Source organism: Microcaecilia unicolor, chromosome 3 (genome assembly GCF_901765095.1).
Source record: "Microcaecilia unicolor chromosome 3, aMicUni1.1, whole genome shotgun sequence".
NCBI lineage: Eukaryota > Metazoa > Chordata > Amphibia > Gymnophiona > Siphonopidae > Microcaecilia > Microcaecilia unicolor.
Genome location: NC_044033.1, coordinates 502,729,885 through 502,752,217, shown reverse-complemented (window position 1 = coordinate 502,752,217; position 22,333 = coordinate 502,729,885). Strand labels below are relative to the sequence as shown.

At 45.5% G+C, this 22,333-nt stretch overlaps 1 protein-coding gene across 1 annotated transcript in view; it reads left to right on the top strand.

Moving 5' to 3' along the window:
* CASP8AP2 (caspase 8 associated protein 2) overlaps nt 1-22,333 on the top strand; it is a 103,851-nt gene that overhangs the window by 3,776 nt on the left and 77,742 nt on the right. Inside the window, exon 2 of the mRNA XM_030195174.1 lies at nt 13,879-13,974. Coding sequence (XP_030051034.1) covers nt 13,879-13,974 — 96 coding nt within the window. The remainder of the gene's footprint in view (nt 1-13,878; nt 13,975-22,333) is intronic.

Below are 22,333 nucleotides of genomic sequence, written 5' to 3'. Positions count from 1 at the left end.
GGGTCAGCTTCTTAGCTGGCTTCTGTTTCTTTTGTCTGTCCGTTCTGAGCTAGCTCTCTCTCTCTATGCTGGCAGCTTCCAGCAGCATGACACTAATTGTCTCACTTTACTGCAGCTGTGGGTGTTGCCTGAGTTGCTCTGCTCCCTTTCTGGGTGTACTGGCTTCAAGTGCTTCACGGGGCTGCATTGGTGTGGGTTGTGCCTCTCTGGGTCTGTGTGCGTTGCCTGGGTATAGGGATTGTGACATCATCTGGGAGGGCCTTGATAAGGAAGTGGTGTTCTTTCCTTCAGGGCCTTTTGCAACGTTGGTGTTTGCGTGTGCTTTAGAACGTCTGCTGAAGGTCACGGTTAGTGCTTAGTGTTGAGGAGCACTTTCTGCTTTGTTAGCTTCCCCTTTGGTGCTTAGGAAGCACCTTGTTAGTTTTGTGTCTAGCTTGCCAGAGTAGTGCTTAGGAAGCACCTTGTTAGTTTTGTGTCTAGCTTGCCAGAGTAGTGCTTAGGAAGCTTGTTAGTTTTGTGTTTAGCTTGTTAGTGTGGTGCTTAGGAAGCACCCGTGCTGCGTAGGTGTGTAGCTTCCCTGCTTTTCCTTTGTAGCTCCCCTGCTTTCCCTTTTGTTGCTTATAGAAGTACTTCAGGTTTTTTCCCTCTTATTGCTGATAGAAGTACTTTAGGTTTTGGTGCTGTTATGAGCACCTTTGGTAGTTTAGTGCTGTAGGAGCTCTGTGATAGCTTGGTGCTTAGGAGCACCTGTGGTAGCTTTGTATTGTACCTTCCTTGCTTTTCCCTTGTGGCTTTCCTGCACTTCTGTTAGTGTAGGGCGTAGGGGCACCCCTGTTAGTTTACTGTTAGGAACACTTCTGTTGGTTTAGGGCTTAGGAGCACTTAGGTCAGTTTAGGATTTAGGAGTACTTCTGTTTCCAGTCCTGGTCCCTGAGTCATCCGGTATCCGGTAAGTCCTGCCGGCCACTCGAACCCAAGGGCTCAACCCTTGGGTGAGGGGCAGTGGCTAAGTGCAGGTGAAGCTTTATGGACCAGTCCAGTGTGCTCCAGTCCGGTGTGCTCCAGTCCAGGGTGTTCCGGTCCAGTGTGCTCCGGTCCGGTGTGTGTTCCAGTCCAGTGTCCTCCAGTCCGGGGGATTCCAGTCCTTGTGTTCTGGCTTGCTGGCGGTGCCTGCAGTCCTTGCCGGTGCCGGTGTGCTTGCCCAGTGTTGGTTGGGGGTTTTGCCTGCTGCTGCCGCTCCTCAGCAGCAACCCAAGGGCTCACGTTTACTCCAGAGCCCGGTCCCACGGGCTCAAACCTGAGAACCTGACACCATGACATCTTGTCTTTGACCAAAAGTAACTTTTCTTGTAAATATAAAAAACAAGTTGGGATTTAGAAGATAAGACACAGCTCTAACTAATTTGGTATGCAAAGGGGAGGATGGTTCTTATTTCCCAGGCCCAGCTTGGCCACCTGGCCTTGGAAAGCATGTGACCACGTTAAGCATTCTGTAATTTTCCATAGAAGCTTTCTGTTACTTTCCTTAGCTCTGGACATGGGCTCAGAGCCTAATAAAAGGGAGGGCTTGACATGGTAGAGGTGGGTTTAATCTGTGAGTAACGTACAGACTGCGCAGAGGGTTTGTTCCTGGTCTAAAGCTCCTAGCTCTCGCTGTGAACCGGGCCCCCCCCAGTTGATGATAAGAGCCTGGATGATGGAGACCAGTGATGATTGTATGTATATACTGTATTGCTTCTTTTCCTGGTCTCAGAGATGTAGCGGCCAGTGATGTAATGATTGTTTATATAGCTAATCATTGTGTTTGCTTCTTTTCCTGGTATAAGAGATGTAGAGACCAGTGATGTAATGATTATGTATAGAGCTAATCATTGTATATGTGCTAACCATTGTATATATATATATATAGAGAGATATTTTAATCATTGTAGAATTTAGCTTCCCTAATAAAGGTTTAATTACTTATTACGAATCTAAAAGAATCCACGGTAATTATTGAGCAGTCTGTAATTAGTGAGACAAGCTGTAAATCCATAGCAGTACACACACACAGAGGTACATACACATACACACACACACACACATACACATACATAAACACTCACAGGGAAGTTGGAAAGAAATTCATGAGCCATGCTCTGCATGCTTTCTCTACTTGTTTGCCTATAGTTTAACTGTGTTTATAGCTAATCTGAAATTTTCCTCAGCTACTGGATGTTTAGCACAGCTTAAAGGAGCATCACTGAAAGAAGAAGAAAAAAAGGACAGTAGGGGCACTTTTGAACACAACAGGGAAGGACCCCTTCACTGACTACCAGCTGCCTCCCCAGTACCTTTATTATTAATGGCATTATGCACACTGTTGGCACTCCAGCGAACTGTGTACCAAAAGAATCAAAACAATGCATAGCAAAATACAACATATTCTGGAAATATCACATAGTTAATAACGTACTAATTCATATTTATTCATCCTTGGCAGAAATCAGTGGCATTACTCTGGGTCGGAGTGGACAGACCGCAGTTCAGTTGGGACGGAGAGTGCGAGAGGCCGCCAGTGTAAAGAATTAATGACAAGTCTAAGCCCAACACAAGTTACAAGTTATTTTCCTGAGCAAAATGGATTGGATATAGCTCAAAGCGCGTTACATTTGGGTACAGTATTTGTCTTGGAGAGCTTACGCACCTGAGGCATTGTGGGGTAAAATGAACTGTACCCTTCTGATCTCCTATTGATCTAATTTGACTTCTTTTCGGAATGCCTTTTCATCCATAAAAAACTGCTGCTTCTGCATCTGCAACTCTGGCTATTTTATCCTTTCTCTGTCATTTCTTATCCATACCACCAGATTCCACACCAAAGAACAAGGTCCTATCACACAGCTTATCATCAGAACATGACCTATTAGTAGCCCACAGAGAATTGAAACCAAAATGAATACCTCCAAACTACTCCTAGCAATTTACTCCTTAACACTGATCCACCTAACACTAACCACCTCACTTGAAGAAAGTAACATCAAACCCTATTACATAATAATCAAAGATTGATCGGATACACCACACCTCATCAATTTAAACTAAGGAAAAACACCAACATGCGGACAACCACAACAGAAGGGAAAGAAAGGTCCTACCAAACTGATACGAACTGACAGAAATCACCAATGAAATCAAGCTCAGCTTGAACATCATGGACTCATGGGCAAATGCATTTCAACTAAAACTCAAAAGAAAAAACACAGTCTCATCCTCTCATCCCAATACAGCACAGACAACCCCACAAGTATCAACACCCCAGACTACATCCTCCCTATCTCAGACAACCTGAAAATCCTCAGCGTTACAGTGGACCGTAACTTAACACTAGAGAGCCAAGTGAAATCCACAACAAAGAAAATGTTCCACTCCAATGTGGAAACTCAAACGCGTGAAACTATTCTTCCCGAGGAAAGCATTTTGCTAAGCCACGTAGACTACTGCAACGGAATTTATGCGGGATGCAAAGAACAAACCTTAAAGAAACTTCAGACCGCCCAAAACACAGCAGCCAGACTTATATTTGGAAAAACGTGATTTGAAAGCGCAAAACCCCTCTGTGAAAAACTACACTGGCTCCCAATCAAAGAATGCACTGCCTTCAAAATATGTATCTTGGTTCACAAAATTATCTACGGTGAAGCCCCGAGACACATGACAGATCTCATTGACATACCAACCAGAAACACATCCAAATCAACATGAACATATCTAAATCTGCACTATCCAAGCTGCAAACGACTCAAATACAAATCAACTATGCATCCCGTTTTTCCTACATAAGCCCACAACTGTGGAACGCATTACCAAAAGCCTTGAAAACAACGTACGACCATCTAAACATCCGGAAATCACTGAAGACTAACATGTTTAAAAAGGCATACCCCGCAGATCCAACTTAAATGCCTGATCTCTGCACACCAACAAAAGTAAAGTACGTAATGGACATAACACAACTCTTCCGCTGACTATTCAACATGACCTTTCTTACCACAACATAACTTTGTATTTGCTCACACCGGAGTCTGCGAACGCCTCCCCAGTACTATGTAAGCCACATTGAGCCTGCAAATAGGTGGGAAAATGTGGGATACAAATGTAACAAATAAATACATATCGGAAGCTTTAAAATAAATAAAAATGTTGCAAAAGAAGTTTAAAGGGAAAAACAAAGAGGGGGTGAGATAGGCTCTTTTCAAACAATGGAGAAGACGTATGATTGTAAATAAAAAGTAATGTTTATTACAACAACTTGACTCAACACAGCCGTGTTTCGACGCCGTAGCGCCTTCTTCAGGAGTCTTCCACAGGTTTTAACCAGTACTTGAATGGTTAACACACCAGAGGTATAAACGGTGCTAGAACAGTTAACACATAAAAAAAAAGGCGGAACAAACGCACTGAAGGGTACGCAGTTCCTTCTCTCCAAGAACCATAGGAGTTTTGACGTGTAAGCACAATTCTGTTTGCTCATATCTCGTATGGTTCTTGGAGAGAAGGAACTGCGTACCCTTCAGTGCATTTGTTCCGCCTTTTTTTTTATGTGTTAACTGTTCTAGCACCGTTTATACCTCTGGTGTGTTAACCATTCAAGTACTAGTTAAAACCTGTGGAAGACTCCTGAAGAAGGCGCTACGGCGTCGAAACACGGCTGTGTTGAGTCGAGTTGTTGTAATAAGCATTACTTTTTATTTACAATCATACGACTTCTCCATTGTTTGAAAACAGCCTATCTTCCCCACCCCCTCTTTGTTTTTCCCTTACTTTGCTTTGTGGGGATCAAGTGCACCTCCACACTCTGTGTGGTACTCCCACACCCTGTACGTGTTTTTTTTTTTTAAAGAAGTTTTAAAAAATTCCTTTCTTCTCCACCTTTTAAAGCACTGTTTTAGGCATTTTACAGATGGACTACGCATAGGCAGTCCCTTATTTTTTGTTGTTGTTGTTTTCAATAGCGTTTGAAAAAAAATCCTTTCTCCTCCACCTTGTAAGGCACTGCTTAGACTTTTTAAAGATGGCCCACGCATAGGCAGCCCCTTATTTTTTTTTAATAAGCTTCTTTCTGTTGTTGGGTTGGGAGGCGGGGATAATGCTGGGCAGACTTATAGGTCTGTGCCAGAGCTGGTGGTGGGAGGCGGGGATAGTGCTGGGCAGACGGTCTGTGCCCTGAAGAGGACATGTACAATCAAGTATACACAAAAGTAGCACATATGAGTCAATCTTGTTGGGCAGACTGGATGGACCGTGCAGATCTTTTTCTGCCGTCATCTACTATGTTACTATCTTTTCAATAGCGTTTGCCATTGTTCTGGGTGAACTAAAACAGCAAAAAACTGCGCTTTACTGGCTTGAGCCCCCCATTATGGTTTACATAGGCACGTCATCATGCCCGCCTCCTGTTCTCAATCTAACCTCCGTCCTTGGGCAGTCCCTTTTTTTCTAAGAATGTTTGGTTATGGTTTTGAGTGGACCTTAATGCCCGTGAGCTCCCATCTCCGCGGGATTCCCGAAAAAAAAACAACCCAAAACACAACCCGCCCCGTTCCGCTGGCGCGAGGAAGTTTGCTCTTCTGGCGTCCCGCGCTCTCTTCTGAGTTCTGACACCACTTCCTGTTTCCGGCAAGGCGGGATGCTTCAGAGCGAGAGAGAGAAGTTGTGTCCAGGGGACGGGAGGAGGAGGATACCGGAGAAGGAAAGCGGTGGGATTGTGGTGGGCGACCTCGGGTATGAGTTTGAGGAGGGGGGGGGGGGGGTGTTTGAGGAGACGTGTTGGATCGCGGACAAAGGAAGAGGGAGAGGAGAGGTGTTGGATCTTGGACAAGGAGTGGAGTGGAAGAGATAACAGATATAGGGAGGGAAAACCGGTCCCCCGACCCCCAGATGCAGCAGGAGGGGTGCTCGGCGTGTGAGAGTGGGAGGGGCAGCCGAATGCATTTGACTTGGTGTCTGGTTGGGAGAGCATGGCTCTGGCCTCTTCACGGGGCTTTCACATTGGACTGCTTTGTGGCATGTTATCTTATGTTTATATGCATTGATTATTGCCTTTAAAATGTGGCCTATTTGAGAAACATAACATTGTCTTTATCACTTAACGTATGCATATTACATTAGAGAAAGGAGCGTGAGTTCCTTGATATTCTGAAGCAGCCCTTACTGCTGAACACGGTTTATGTTGAGTCCAGCTTAGCCAAGCCCATACTGATGAAAATAAACTTTGATGTGAGTTGTTGTTGTTGTTATGTTTCCGTTACCCCCCCCCCCCCCCCATTGTTTGTTCCAGTGATTGGTTTGCGGAGGATTGGTTCTTCTGTTTTTTCTACTACTAGCATAATGGGAAATATTTCTCTTATCTTTGTGGCTGTCTGGATTGTTTGGTATTTGAGATTTTGTTGTTTTTTTTTTTCTCTCCAGATGATGTACTGACCCTGTTACAGATGTTGTTTTCGTGTTTTTTTTTTTTTTTTAACCATGTATTAAATTTCATGTCAGTTGGAATGAGAAAGTCCTGGGTGAACATATAACCTCTTAATTATCCATAATTTGTGTAGGATCACAATTCTAATACTTTCTGGTACAGTGAGGTTGTTGTCTCATTATCAAACATGTTGAACACATCTTATGCCATTCTGTATAGAAACTTTGTAGACATCTACAAGATGAGTAACAGTTTCCAGCTTTTCCTTGCCCTGCACGTAAATCGAATTATGTAAGATATAGCTTGGCCATACTGTGATTCCCCCCCCCCCCCCCCCACACACACACTTTTTCTGTGGCCTAAGAAGTATAAAGAGGGTTTTTTTTTTTAATTGACAATTCTGTAATGCCATATATAACAGAGCTGAAAAAACTGTTACATCATAGAATTTGTGCTCAGCGCACATCATTCCAGTTCCTATTTTAGGCAAGTTGTAAAGAATTACCCCCTCTCTGTGCAGTGTTAGAAGCAGAGCAGGGTCTGATGATGGAGAGTAGAAGTGGGCTTCATCTGTGAACATCTTGAAATGAGTTTCTGATCATTTCAAAAGAACGAGTAGACATGCAAAAATCTTGAAGATTGTATATGCTTGGGGTAAAGCTAATGCTTGTCTGCTGATTACTTAGCTGATTTTCAAATCTCCCAGGGTGAATGGAGCCCTTAATATTTTATGTGATGTGTTCTAAAATAGAAGAACTTTATTGAAACTGATGATGCATGACTAAATTTCATAGCTAAAATTGCTATTTTTTTTCTTCACCCACAGATGGAAAATCTGTAGAGAGAAGAAATGATGGCAACAAACAATGGTGGTGATGCGACTTTCTTCACTGACCTTTATGGTAATGAACATTTTGAGGCAAGAATTGAAACATTGCAGAATGTTAACTATACTCAAAGGAAGATGAACTGCACTACATGGTTCTTTTTTGCCTACACTGGTTGGTCATGTGATTTTATCCTTCTGTAATTTTTTTTTGTTTTTGTTTTTTTATGAGTTCTTCATAGCTGTCTGAAAAAGCTTCCATATGTGCTTGAAGGTTTCTGCTATGGACCTATTGCTTTGTCAGTTGTCTTATTTTTATTTCGCTGGCAGAAGTCTTGTCAGATGCTCCCAGTGCTACTTTTGCTCTGCAAGCCATTTTTCTCTCTGAGTTTGGCAGCTGGTGTTCAGGATATCCCTAATATGCATGAAAGAGATTTGGTTTGTACTGCTTGAATTGTGTGCTAATCCATAAGGTTACAGAGGGGGATGTCTTGAAAGCCAAACTTTTTGACCTTCGAGGATAGAAGTGGGTCTCTCCTGTCATAATAAATTATTATGTCACTTCTGTACAGCACAAATGCTTGAGTTGTAGTTTGGGCTTTGATGAGTAGTATTTGTTGCTTCTAGTTTGGTTATAGTCTTTATTTCTGATTTTCTATTTCTAAACATTTCTTCAAAAAATGTTTTATAGTCTCTTTCTTAAACAACTTTGAGCTAGGAAGTCCTGTTTCTCATTGCATCCTTAAGGGCTCTGATCCAGGAGCTTCAGCCTAGATATTTCTAAGTATTAGTTTGTGTATTTCTCAGGTCTGTGGCTACCTCCTTTACTCTTATTCTTTGGTCTCCATTTTTTATTTTTTTTGTTCTTAATTTGTTTTATCATTTTAAGCTCTTGGGGAATAAGAAATTGTTTGTGCTTTTCGTGCCACGCCTCCAGAGTCTCTAATCACGGCTGGGCACTACTCACACAATACAATCCCCTCAACCGATACCTTAAAGAACCAGACAGCTGGTAGCACTATTTAGACTGCAACAAAGACAAAAAGAGACCAAGGAAGCGCTTCCTGGGGTTAACACTGGTTTATTTAATTATCAAGAGATTAGGATAAAAAAATAAGAAAATAGTCAAGTATAGTCTAGTATAGAAAAGAGGAGAAAAACATGTAATGACAATGAAAATGGTCAGGTCAGGCTCTCTATCCCCTGGCATGGGGCAGATTGCACTATACACTGACCAACTTCTTATCTGGCAAAGACATAATATATAGAACTTTCTTTCTCTTACAGTACAAAAGAGCAAGAGAGAGGGAGGGAGGGAGGGACTTTTCCCTCAATTAGCATCTTGTAGATACAGTCAGGATCTTTTTGACAAAGGATGTGCATGGCCTATGTTTACATTTCTTTTAGAAGTTACATTTTGGTCTATTGTCATGAAGTGACAGGGTGTTTTTAGATGAATATCTCTCTTCTGGTCATACCTTCATAAGAATATATTTCAGGTCTTTTGATCTTTTGTTTTAGTATATTTTCATTTATTCTTATTTATTATTCTAATTCTAAGAAGAGGAGGCAAGAGTTAATTACTTTCCTTTTGGAGGTCATGTTTTCTCAGGCTTTTGATAGCCAAGTCATTCTTATTCTAAAGACCAAAACTGCTTCCCTACAGATAGGTGTTAGATTTCTCTCTTGCCTGCTCAGATCCTGTGTTGCTATTATAACATGGGTTTTCTTTGTGTTCAGAGAGAACTATTGTTGCCTGTCATAAAACTATTGCCATTTGGCTCCAGAGATCCTTTTCTTAAAGGAGTTCGGTCTGCCTCTCCTTTGTGAGATACAGTATGGATCTTTTGTGTTAGACAGAAATATGTCTTCTGCAAGTGTTATGTCCTCTTTCAGTTACAACAAAAAGAGTCTTTGAAGTGGACTTTCCTCAAAGGACATGGGAAAGAAACTCTGTCTCAGGAATTCCCTTAGGCCATTCACACTTAGTGGGAGAAACTGTTATGCAGGAGGAGAGAGAAAGGGTGGGGAGAATTGCTATTCCAGCAAGCTTTCCCCTGTTTTTGGAAAGAGAGAAACCTCCATTTCTTCCTGTCCAAATATGAGGAATTTATTCTGTATATTAAATAATTGGAGGCCTTCCACCTCCTACAAAATGTACAACCTCTTCAAAATCATTAAAAAACATTAAAAAAAAAAAAAAAAAAGGATATAGGCCTGGTGCATCATTAATACAAATTTGGGGGGAAAAGTTCCCTGAATTAGAAAATGGTGCAGGCACCCCAATATTAGGAGTAGCAGCCGCTCGGACCCCCCCCCCCCCCCAAGATGTCTCCGTCCAAGGGGGTAGGAGCGCAGCCAGCAACTGTTGCAGGAGCCGCCTCAGCGGCACTCTTTAAAATGGTGCGCGGCCCCTGTGGCTCAGTGTGGAAAATCACGCTCTCCAGTGAACTAAAAGGCCCATCCCCCAATTAGATCAGGCTGGCCCCACAGCAGCAGGAGATGACATACAATTAAATTTCAAACTTGCTGGCAACCTGAGGAGCATGGAGAAAGTACATAGTAACATAGTAGATGACGGCAGAAAAAGACCTGCATGGTCCATCCAGTCTGCCCAACAAGATAAACTCATATGTGCTACTTTTTGTGTATACCTTACCGTGATTTGTATCTGTCATTTTCAGGACACAGACCGTATAAGTCTGCCCAGCAATATCCTCGCCTCCCAACCACCAGCCCCACCTCCGGCTCTGCCACCTGATCTCAGCTAAGCTTCTGAGGATCCATTCCCTCGGAACAGGATTCCTTTATGTTTATCCCACGCATGTTTGAATTCCGTTACCGTTTTCCTCTCCAACACCTCCCGAGGGAGAGCATTCCAAGCATCCACCACTCTCTCCGTGAAAAAATACTTCGTGACATTTTTCTTGAGTCTGCCCCCCTTCAATCTCGTATCGTGCCCTCTAGTTCTACCGCCTTCCCATCTCCGGAAAAGGTTCATTTTCGGATTAATACCTTTCAGATATTTGAACGTCTGTATCATATCACCCCTGTTTCTCCTTTCCTCCAGGGTATACATGTTCAGGTCAGCAAGTCTCTCCTCATACGTCTTGTAACGTAAATCCTGTACCATTCTCGTAGCTTTTCTTTGCACCGCTTCAATTCTTTTTACATCCTTAGCAAGATACGGCCTCCAGAACTGAACACAATACTCCAGGTGGGGCCTCACCAACGACTTATACAGGGGCATTAAAACCTCTTTTCTTCTGCTGGTCGCTCCCCTCTCTATACAGCCTAGCAACCTTCTACTTACGGCCACCGCCTTGTCACACTGTTTCATCGCCTTCAGATCCTCAGATACTATCACCCCAAGATACCTTTCCCCGTCCATACATATCAGACTCTCCCCACCTAACACATACGTCTCCCGTGGATTTCTACTCCCTAAGTACATCACTTTGCATTTCTTCGCATTGAATTTTAATTGTCAAACCTTAGACCATTCTTCTAGCTTCCGCAGATCCATTTTCATGTTTTCCACTCCCTCCCGGGTGTCCACTCTGTTACAAATCTTAGTATCATCCGCAAAAAGGCAAACTTTACCTTCTAACTCTTCGGCAATGTCACTTACAAATATATTGAACAGAATTGGCCCCAGCACCGATCCCTGAGACACTCCACTACTCACCTTTCCCTCCTCCGAGCGAACTCCGTTTACCACCACCCTCTGGCGTCTGTCCGTCAACCAGTTCCTAATCCAGTTCACCACTTTGGGTCCTATCTTCAGCCTGTCCAGTTTGTTCAAGAGCCTCCTGTGGGGAACCATGTCAAAAGCCTTGCTGAATCTAGGTAGATTACGTCTATATCACATCCCTGATTTAATTCTCCAGTCACTCAGTCAATGAATTCAATGAGATTCGTTTGGCACGATTTCCCTTTGGTAAAACACAAGTCAGGAGACTAGAACGAGCTTGGAACAAAAAGAGAGACGAACAAACACGAAACGACTTGAAACTACTTCGGAGAAAATACAAATATACCATAAAACAGACAAAAAGACTACACTACAAAACATTAATAGGACCAAACTACAAAGACACACAAACTCTTCAACCTCGTGAACAAACTGTTAGACACCACACCAGTCACAACCAACGACAAAGATACATCAAGTGTTGACAACCTTGCGACATACTTAAAGGAGAAAATTATACTATTACGACACAGAATACCCGCCAGCCCTACAGAATACACCACTCTTCTAGACTGTCTAGATCCAGAAGAAGGAACACACCCAGCAGACAGAACCTGGACCGAATTTGAACTACTGTCAGAAGACCTCATCTCGAAAACTCTTAAAAGATATGCCAAATCCAACTGTAAACTAGACATATGTCCAAATAGCCTCATGGAATCTGCTCCTCAACAATTCATAATAGACCTAACAAACCATATAAACCACATGCTACAAAATGGACTCTTCCCAAAAGAAAAAGGAAAAATCCTACTCACCCCAATTCCTAAAGATACAAAGAAAAACACGAGCGAAATAACCAACTACAGGCCAGTAGCATCCATACCACTAATAACTAAGATAACTGAAGGTATGGTAACTAAACAACTCACAAACTATCTAGACAAACATTCAATACTCCATGATGCCCAATCAGGATTCCGTTCGAATCACAGCACAGAAACAGTATTAGTCACCCTTATGACCAAATTCAAACAAATAATTGCAACTGGCAACAATATACTCCTCCTACTATTTGACATGTCAAGCGCCTTCGACATGGTCAACCATGGAATCCTACTACACATACTTGAATACTTCGGCATAGGAGGAAATGTCATGAACTGGTTCAAGGGGTTCCTAACCCTGCGTTCGTATCAAGTCACATCAAATTCAACCACGTCCAAGGCATGGACACCTGAATGTGGAGTCCCACAAGGATCACCTCTCTCACCAACTATATTTAACCTAATGATGATCCCTTTAGCAAAACTCCTATCAAACCATAACCTCAACCCATATATATACGCCGATGATGTGACAATATACATCCCATTCAAACAAGACACCAAAGAAATCTCCAACGAAATCAATCAAAGTCTACACATCATGAACACATGGGCAGATGCATTCCGCCTGAAATTAAACGCAGAAAAACCCAATGCCTGATACTCACCTCCCAATACAACACAAATGAATTCAACGCGATAAACACATCAACCCTAAACCTCCCAGTCTCAGAAACGCTAAAACTCCTTGGAATCACTATCGACCGCCACCTAACACTCGAAACCCATGCAAACAACACAACCAAGAAGATGTTCTACTGCATGTGGAAATTGAAAAGGATAAGACCATTCTTCCCAAGATTCGTCTTCCGCAGCCTAGTGCAATCCCTCGTCCTCAGCCACCTGGATTACTGCAACTCACTATACGCGGGCTGCAAAGAGCAAATACTGAGGAAACTTCAAACAGCCCAAAACACAGCAGCCAGGCTCATCTTCGGAAAACCAAAATATGAAAGGGCAAAACCACTACGAGAGAAATTACATTGGCTTCCACTTAAGGAACGCGTTACTTTTAAAGTTTGCACACTAGTCCATAAGATCATTTACAGCGAAGCCCCAGCGTACATGTCTGATTTAATAGACCTACCACCCAGAAACGCTAAAAGATCATCCCGAACACACCTCAACCTCCACTTCCCCACTTGCAAGGACCTGAAATACAAGACGCTACACGCGTCAACCTTTTCCCACATGAGCACGCAGGCTTGGAATACACTACCGCGCAACCTAAGAGTGATTAACGAACAAGCCTCCTTCCGTAAACTACTGAAGACTCACCTGTTTGAACAAACTTACGGAAAGAGCCAAAACACATAGATTTCATACTCACTGTTCATCAATGCAATATACACCCACTTCTGATCCCTCATCCCGCAATCCAGTCAATCATACACTTACTCACGGAACTATGTACACCATATGTCTTTGTCTAACATTGCCCTTTAGCTTCCCATTGTCTCCTTCCAATGTTTCTATGTTGATGTCCCATTGTCATATTCCTAATTGATATTCCAATGTCTCGCACAACTCTCCAGGATGTAATCCATAACCAAGTTGTAACAAATGTATTTCTATTATTCATATCGTATTGTAAGCCACACTGAGCCCGCAAAAAGGTGGGAAAATGTGGGATACAAATGCAATAAATAAATAAATGTTGTCTCGGATCTTGCAACTTATTGGCTTCCAGGAAATGAAGGGCAGAAAAGAAAAGGGGTAGCACAGCATCACATTGGGTCAGGCAGGAGTTTGGGTTACCCTTAGCCCAATTGATTGTCTGGAATTGGGATGGGAAAGGAATGACAGGCAATTTTTTTTTTTTTTTTTTTTTGGGGGGGGGGGGGGGGGCGTTGGTACCTCCCACCCCATGGCAACTCTTGTGCCGCCTTCTCAGTTTTCTTCTGTTGTGAAATTGCAGAGTTGAGCCTAATAATTGCATGACTAGATTTGCTTTACAGTTAATGATCTGTACACAAAATGGAAATATGTGAGCATTTGATTTCCTTTCTCTTTATAGGTGCTGCTGGTATGGATAATGAGGAGGAGGAGGACATCAAAGATGGTAACTCTGTGGATATTTATGCTGGCTTGGATAGCTTGTCAAGTGTTAGTGGTAAGCTGCTAACATATGCGCTTTTATTGGAACATTCCAGTGGTAATTTATTAACATGTTAGAATACCTTTTTAATCCATTCACTGTCTTTTCTGAAACAGTATTTTCTCAGAGCACAAGCAGGCCATAATTTTCACAATTGGGTAACATGATCCTATGTTACCCGGTCCAGAGCTTTTAACAAGCTTCAAAAGAGCTTTTGTGGAGCTTCATGGCGTATGAGTGAGTGCCTTCCCGCCTGCCACTAGAGTGCGGTTACCGCAGTTGTTTTTCTACCGCGGTGAAGAGTGGTCTACTTTTTGTCCCATTGCTGAATTCTTTCACGACAAGGTTCAAAAGATAAACCTTGATTCCTTGTCATCAAGCAGATGAAGCCATTACGTATGGGTTGTGTCCATCAACCAGCAGGGGGAGATAGAGAGCACTCAACTTTTCTCAGTGCCTCATGGCCAGCTAGTTCCACTGCCTCTTCAGTATTCTCTGTCTCCCCAAGCAGGGTGGCTGCAGCTTCTTCGAGCTCCATCAAAATCTGCCTGGGGGTGGCTCCTGGCTTGCCAATTGTTAGCCGGGGTGTTAGAGGCTATAACAGCTTCACTTTGAAGGCACATAGGTCAGCCCTTTCCCTGCCTTACCCATGCCCCCATGGATGTGAACATATTAGCTTGCTTTTCCCTGTCCTTTCCCACTCAGTGGATGCAGGCACATTGGTTCGCCTTACCCTGCCTTTCCCACTTATCTGCGCCTCCGGAGTGTTTTTATTTACCTCTTTTGCCTCTGCTTTCCTCACAGCGTTAAAAAATAAATAAATAATTAATTAAAGTTGTGTCACGCTTTAGCGCAGCGATCTTGGAAAAGAGGTTTTTTTTCTTGAGATTCTTCTGCAGGACCGGAGCTGTGATACTCGGTCTAGTGAGGTAAGAGCGTTTTCTGACTCCTCCGGGGTGGGCCCGCGATCAGGACGTTTTTGGCGCGAACCCCCATTTTTGAATTTTACCGCCGTTTTTGGTGATGGCTGCGGAGACTGTAAAGTGCTGTTCTAAATGTGACAAGCGCAAATCAGCAGCAGGGCTCTGTAATTCGTGCTGTACAGACGGTAGAGTCGGCCCGAGCATGGCAAGCAGCGATCTTTCACGCTCTGAGCTGGCAGCGGACGCCATTTTGGATTTTCCACATGGTGCGGGCTCCGTTGCGACAGAGCCCTGAATCCGGGGGGGGGGGGGGGGGTCCTCTGAGTGAGGCTAATAATAGAGCTGATAGCCCTGGGCAGGATCCGGGCGGTGAGGGAGCGGTTTTCTCCCCTGATTTTAATGCTGCATAGGGCATACATGCTTAAAAGATCTCTTCCAGAGCATCTCAACTCTTTTACCGAGATCGGGGGGGGGGGGGGGGGGGTTTGGGGATGTTGAATATCGGACTCCTTTCAATTGCCAGTAACATGCATCACCTCACGGATTGGTTCCGGGGATCGTCCTACTTCTCATGCACGAGGGCTGAGACGAGGCTGTTTGCCCCAGAGCACTTTAGTGCCTGGTTGCACGCGGCGCCGGGGAAGCTGCGGACACCTCCGGCTTATGCACCAATACTTATGCCTATGAGGAAAGCATGGCGGTGGGTCTGTAGGTTTTATGGCCTATCCGCAGAATCCTCTCTGTTGCTGCCAATCCAGGGTAACAGAGACTTCATGCCTGGTTCCACCTCGGCAGATTTTGCCATGTGGGGTACAAAAAATTTACAGTACTTATACCAGCTATATATTGAGGATGGTACATTAAAATCCCAGGCTGAACTGCAGTTGGAGTATGGAACTAAGGGACTAAATTTCTTTTCTATGTTCCAAGTGCGTCATTATCTAAGATCCCTGCCGGCTCCCACTATGAGAGCACAGGTGTTTGAACAATTAGTCACTATTTTGGGGTTAGACGCACAATTAAGGGTCCCACTCAAATACTATCATGCTTCCCTGCGGGAGCATCTGGGTGGGGTGGAATATGGTAAAGTAACCAATTGCTGGAATAAAGAGCTAGCGACAAACCTCCAGATGGAAACAGTAAAGGTCTGTCTCTTGGGAACCCAAAGACTGACGGAGAATGTGACGTTGCAAGAAAACATTATACATTTTTGATGCGGATGTATATTTCACCTCATAGAGCATATAGGGCATCCATGGGGACGGAAGATAGGTGTAAGAAGTGTGCCCAATCCCCAGCTGACCTAGGTCACATGTTTTGGAGGTGCCCGCGGATCCTTGGCTTTTGGCGCCAGGTTTGTCGGCATGTGTCTGGGCTGTGGGGGGTTGTCTGGAGACCAACTCCATCTCAGCTATTTGAGGTGTTCAGGGTGTCCTCGTCTGCTTCTCGGGGCCTTAGATGCTTCTTGAAAAAAACAATCTTGGTTGGAAAGAAATCGATTCTTCAACAGTGGATAACCGGAGATCCGCCCACACTGCAACACTGGCGATCCAACATGATTCACCTCGGCGCTTTGGAGCGCAGGGGAGTGGAAGACTTATCCTCGCCACAAGGAGACCGGCATTGCCAAGTCTGGTCCCCCTTCTGGGACTCATTGACTGCAGTAGCGCGTAGTAGAATTTTGAATTCTTAAGTGCGACATAGGGGGGAGGTGTTCTGGGGGGGGGGGGGGAGTTGAGTCGTTCAAGGGGATGGGGAGGAAGGTGGGAGGGGGGGAGACATAAAGTAAAAATGTATTTGTACTGAGTTGTATTCTACCCACATGACATGAGTTTAGTGGTGTATGGAGCGTTGTTACAAGGACAACATTGTGTTTGTTTATTTTTGCACCAATAAAAATATTTAAACATAAAAAAGATCTCTTCCACAGGGATCTTCGGACCCTCTGCCTGCCCCCCCCCCCCCCCCCCCCGGTGGATCCTGGCCTTTTGGAGTTGGCTTTGCCTGTTTCTTATCCTCCTGATAAACGCAGAAGGGCTAATTCCCCTTCTGAGTGTGGCGCACCCCCCTTCTCCCCCCCCCCCCCCCCCCCCCCCCCCCCCCCGTGGTCGGGCTATGAGGATTCTGAGGGGTCTGGCAGAACTTCTTGGGCTGAGGAGCCAGAGTCGGGTGCAGAATTGCCACAGGAGCTTGATGATCTGTCTGCGGTGAGGATTTTCCACCGTGAGGAGCTGCCAGCGCTTATTTCAGATGCCTTACAAGCCCTCTCGATTGAAGATCCTGGGAGTGGCACAGACTCCTCGGTTAATCCAAGGATGGCTAGTACCAGAAAGCCTGCTCGAGCCTTTCCTTTGCATGACTCCATCCAAGAGCTTATTTCGGCTCAATGGGCTGACCCCGAGGGACCTTTTAAGGTTGCCAGGGCTATGGGGCAATTATACCCTCTGAGTGAGGAACATTTGGCTCGCTTTGCAATGCCTAAAGTGGATGCCCTGGTCACGGCTGTGACAAAGAGAACTACCCTCCCTGTTGAAGGAGGTGTTGCCCTGAAGGATATTCAAGACCGCAGGCTTGATTCAGCTCTGAAGCGGTCCTTTGATTTGGCAGGTCTCACTGTTCGGGCGTCTGCATGCAGTTGTTATGCTGCTAGAGCCTGCTTGGCTTGGTTACAGCAGGCAGTGGAACAGCCAGGTGATGGAGCGGAGACCTTATCTGAAGTGGCTCCGTGGATGGAGTCGGCCTTGTCCTTTTTGGCTGACGGCCTTTATGATATGGTCAGAGCTTCGGCTAAACAAATGGCTGTAGCAGTGGTGGCTCGCCGCACTCTTTGGCTACGACATTGGGCGGCAGACATGGCCTCTAAGCAAAGGTTGGTGAAGTTGCCCTTTCAAGACCTTCTCCTGTTTGGTGAGGAGCTGGAAAATAAAGGCCTGGGGGATTCCAAACCTCAGTGCTTGCCCGAAGATAGGCCGAAGCCTTCCTCTAAGGGTCAGGCGGTCCGCTCCTCTTACAGACCTCGCTTCCGTGAAGCTAGAAGGTACCGCCCGGGGCATGCTGCTGGGTTCACTTCGCGTGCCCGCTTTCAGCAGAGAAACTCCTTTCGCTCAGACAAACGTTCCGCAGCTGCCGGTTCAAGGCCTGGAGTTCAGGGGCGACCCTCTCAATGATGGTGCGCCGGCCCCCTCCTCGTTTCCTGTCATCGGAGGAAGACTTTCTCTCTTTTTTGAGGAGTGGGCCAAAATCTCCGCAGATCAGTGGGTGTTGGACCTGATCAGAGACGGATACCGAATAGAATTCGATGCCCCGGTGAGAGACGTGTTTGTGGAGTCCCGATGCGGTTCTGCCGCCAAACGGGCGGCGGTAGAGGAGACTTTGCACAGTCTGTGCCAGATAGGGGCTGTGACTCCGGTGCCTCCCGCCGAACGAGGTCTAGGCTGCTACTCCATTTACTTTGTGATGCCACGAAAAGGCGGGTCTTTTCGCCCGATCCTGGACTTAAAAGAGCTAAACAAGTCCTTAAGAGTGCGGCATTTTCACATGGAAACCCTGCGCTCCGTCATTGCGGCGGTACAGCCAGGAGAGTTTCTCATGTTTCTGGACCTGAAAGAAGCTTACTTGCACATACCAATTTGGCCCCCGCACCAGAAGTTAATTCGGTTTGCGGTGTTGGGAAAACATTTCTAGTTTCGGGCCTTGCCTTTTGGCCTCGCCACAGCTCCCCGAACCTTCTCCAAGGTAATGGTGGTAGTAGCTGCCTTTCTCAGGCGAGAGGGTATCTGGGTTCACCCGTACCTAGACGACTGGCTCATCAGAGCAGACTCAGAAAAAGAGAGTCATCTAGCTACAGCCAGAGTGGTTTCAGTCCTTCAATCTCTGGGCTGGGTCGTCAATATGGCCAAAAGTCACCTGACCCCCTCGCAATCTCTAGAATATTTGGGGGCCAGGTTCGACACAGCCTCGGGCTATGTGTTTCTTCCCGAGCAAAGGCGGTGCAAGCTTCAGAATCGGGTCCGTCTGCTCCTGAGGATGCCCCGCCCGCGAGCTTGGGACATTGTCCAGCTGTTGGGATCGATGACAGCCACCTTGGAAGTGGTGCCATGGGCGAGAGCGCACCTGAGACCTCTACAGTATTCTCTACTTCAACAATGGTCTCCAGTATCTCAGGATTATCAGTGCAGACTTTCTTGGCTCCCTGCGGCCCGCCTCAGTATGGAGTGGTGACTCAGACAGCTGTTAATAAAACCGGCCCCAAATAAAAAATAATTGCAGCTCATAGCAATCCTACTCAACTGAACTCAACCAGCACTTTGTAGGCACCAGTTGAGGATGCAGAAAAAGATCTACAAATTCTTGAAGCACATCTAGCGCGGCTTATAGAGGAATACAGATGTACAAAGAACAAACATCCAATGTTACCATCAAACACAAAGAAGATAATACTAATTCCATGGATTGTAAAATCTGGAAAAAATGCATAATAGGTTGGACATAAAGCTTAACTTCCAGCAGACCTGGCTATAAAAATCAAACATATAAATTGCGAGTGACCGTACTCACCCGCAAATGCGCAATAGAGACCGAACGTTCAAGGAGCAACACTCCAAACCCCGCCTCCACCAGCAGCTCCTGTTCCTGTCCCAAACGTAATGCAGCCAATAGGGAGGGGAGGGGGCGTGGAAATTGGAGGAGGAAGTAATGCAGCCAATAGGGCGGGAAGGAGGGGGGCGTGGAAATCGGAGGAGGACGTAATGCAGCCAATAGGGAGGGGAGGGGGCGTGCAAATTTAAGGAGGACGTAATGCAGCCAATAGGGAGGGAAGGAGGGGGCATGGACATCGTGGGGGGGGGAGGGTGGGAGGGAGGGGGGATGGAGAAGAGAACCACGATGTACAAGGGCACAGCAGGAATGACGAAGTGGCCGAGGCAACAAAAACATCCGCAGCAGAAACCAAGTAGGGATCAGAAAACGTTCTGGGGCCAACAGAAAAAGGTAAACGGGTGCATTCACTGGCAGCACACACACACACACACAAGTCCTGCTTTGCAGCATGAAGCAAAGGCATAGCTGTCCCGCCCCTTTGGCTCACTGAACAGCACGAGTCAGCAGAAGGGGCAGAACAACAACATGTATGCAGGGAAGGGGGGGAGGGAGACCGGCACACACTGAAAAATGAGCCTGCCTTTCAAACTGCTCTAACAACTGCCTAAAAGGAGACACTGCCACACAGCTCCAACAACTGACTACAAGGAGACACTGAACCTCCACTGCCGCACAGCTCCACTGACTACAAGGAGACACTGAACCTCCACTGCTGCACAGCTCCAACAAACTGACTACAAGGAGACACTGAACCTCCACCGCCGCACAGCTCCAACAACTGACTACAAGGAGACACTGAACCTCCACTGCCGCACAGCTCCAACAACTGACTACAAGGAGACACTGAACCTCCACTGCCGCACAGCTCCAACAACTGACTACAAGGAGACACTGAGCCTCCACCGACACACAGCTCCAACAACTGACTACAAGGAGACACTGAACCTCTACCGACACACAGCTCCAACAACTGACTACAAGGAGACACTGAACCTCTACCGACACACAGCTCCAACAACTGACTACAAGGTGACACTGAACCTCCAATGAGACAGGGAGTACTAACAGCTCACAAGCACTCTCTCTCACTCACTCACACACAGAGACACACGCACACACACACTAGCTGCTCACTCTCACACTCACTGTCTCTTTTCCATAGAAACACACTTCATTTCTCACTCACTCTCACATACAGACCCACACACAATATTCTAAGAAGGGGAGGGGGACAAAAAAAACCAAAACCCTGATTTGCAGCTTATAACAAATGGATATACAGAGCCACTGACCACCACCACTGTGAGAGCTCACTCTCACGCTGTCTGTCTCTTTATCAGAGAGAAACACTTTCTTTCTCACGCACTCTCTGACCCAAACACACACGCACCCAATCAAACAAACATATAAAGGGCAAGTGACCAACTCACCTGCAAATGCACAGTACAGTCATTCAGAACGCTAAGAGTGTAGAAGTTGTTGAGAATAAAGGGGTCCCAAGCCCCCCCCAGAAGGCTAGAGTGACCTCAATCTGACTCCATCTCTAAATAACACTAGTACTGGGGTAATCCAGGAGTTATGAGGTTTTGGAAGGAATTGCCACTGAGAGAGACGTTAGGTCTCAAATACCCGCATTAGTCCGCCTCTCAGCACTGGCAAGGAATAGATACCAGCCTTATGACAAACTGGATTTAGGCTACAGGTTATATAATGCAGCGAATGATAGCCTGATGTAGCAAAAGCATTTGTACTTACAGCCTTTCATCATTAAGTGAAGCCCACAAACCATCATTTAGAATGAAGAGTTTATTTGCATATCAGACTTTAATCAGGTACATTCATCAGACAAATTCTGGATTCAGCTGACCGGAGCTCTGCTGCTTCCGAGGCGTTGGAGAAAAGTTCTCCCGAGGGCTTGCATGCACCCTGCTTTTATACAATTTGGTCACTATACAAGTCTATGGAGAGGGATTTTTCTCTAATATTGCTTAATCTATGAGTCATGACCTCCGGCCAGGTGCTCTTCCGTTTTAGTATTGCAACTTGTTGTGCAACTTCCCTTTTTGTAAACACTTCCTTAGATACGGACATCCAAACATCAAAACATGAACAAAACAACTTTTTTATGAAGATATCTAAATTTGGATATATTAGGTTCATATCATTTTGTGATCTGGGTTAGGATTTTAGCCATCAATTCCTTGATCTTGGCTTTTGCACTGCTTTTGAATGTCACACCAAATTCTAATGAGGCCTAGTCAGTGCCTTTTAGCAGTTTAAGCTGTTTAAGGTATGTAAATTGACCCACCACTATTCCAGTGGATGGATCCCAAGCGGGGACACATATTAACTTACAGGTAAAGCACGTCCTTGCTCAGCCAGTCATAGATTTTTAAACCTAGCTGGTATTTTTACAGCCTGAGTCCTAAAATCTGGCCTTCCACCCTTCCGGTGGGCATCCAGTGAGGGCCTCTTGCTGTAGTATAATTATACAAAGTCTAAGCCCCGCCTCCACCAGCAGTACAGCCCAATAGGGAGGAGGGCTTGGACATGGGCGTGGAAATCGGAGGAGGAGGGAGCAGGGAGGGAAGGAGGGGGTGGAACTGAGGGAAACACGGTGGGGGGAGGGCAGGGGAGAGAGCAGGGTTGGTGGACCCGGGGGGGGGGAGGGGCATAGGAAAACAAAAAAACTAGCCCATTGTTATGGGCTTAACGGCTAGTTTATCAATATATTACACAGTCTTTCCAACACCGACTGTATGTAAGATTATGTAATGACTATACCATATTAACACCCTGTAAGCCACATTGAGCCTGCAAAAAGGTGGGATAATGTGGGGTACAAATGCAAT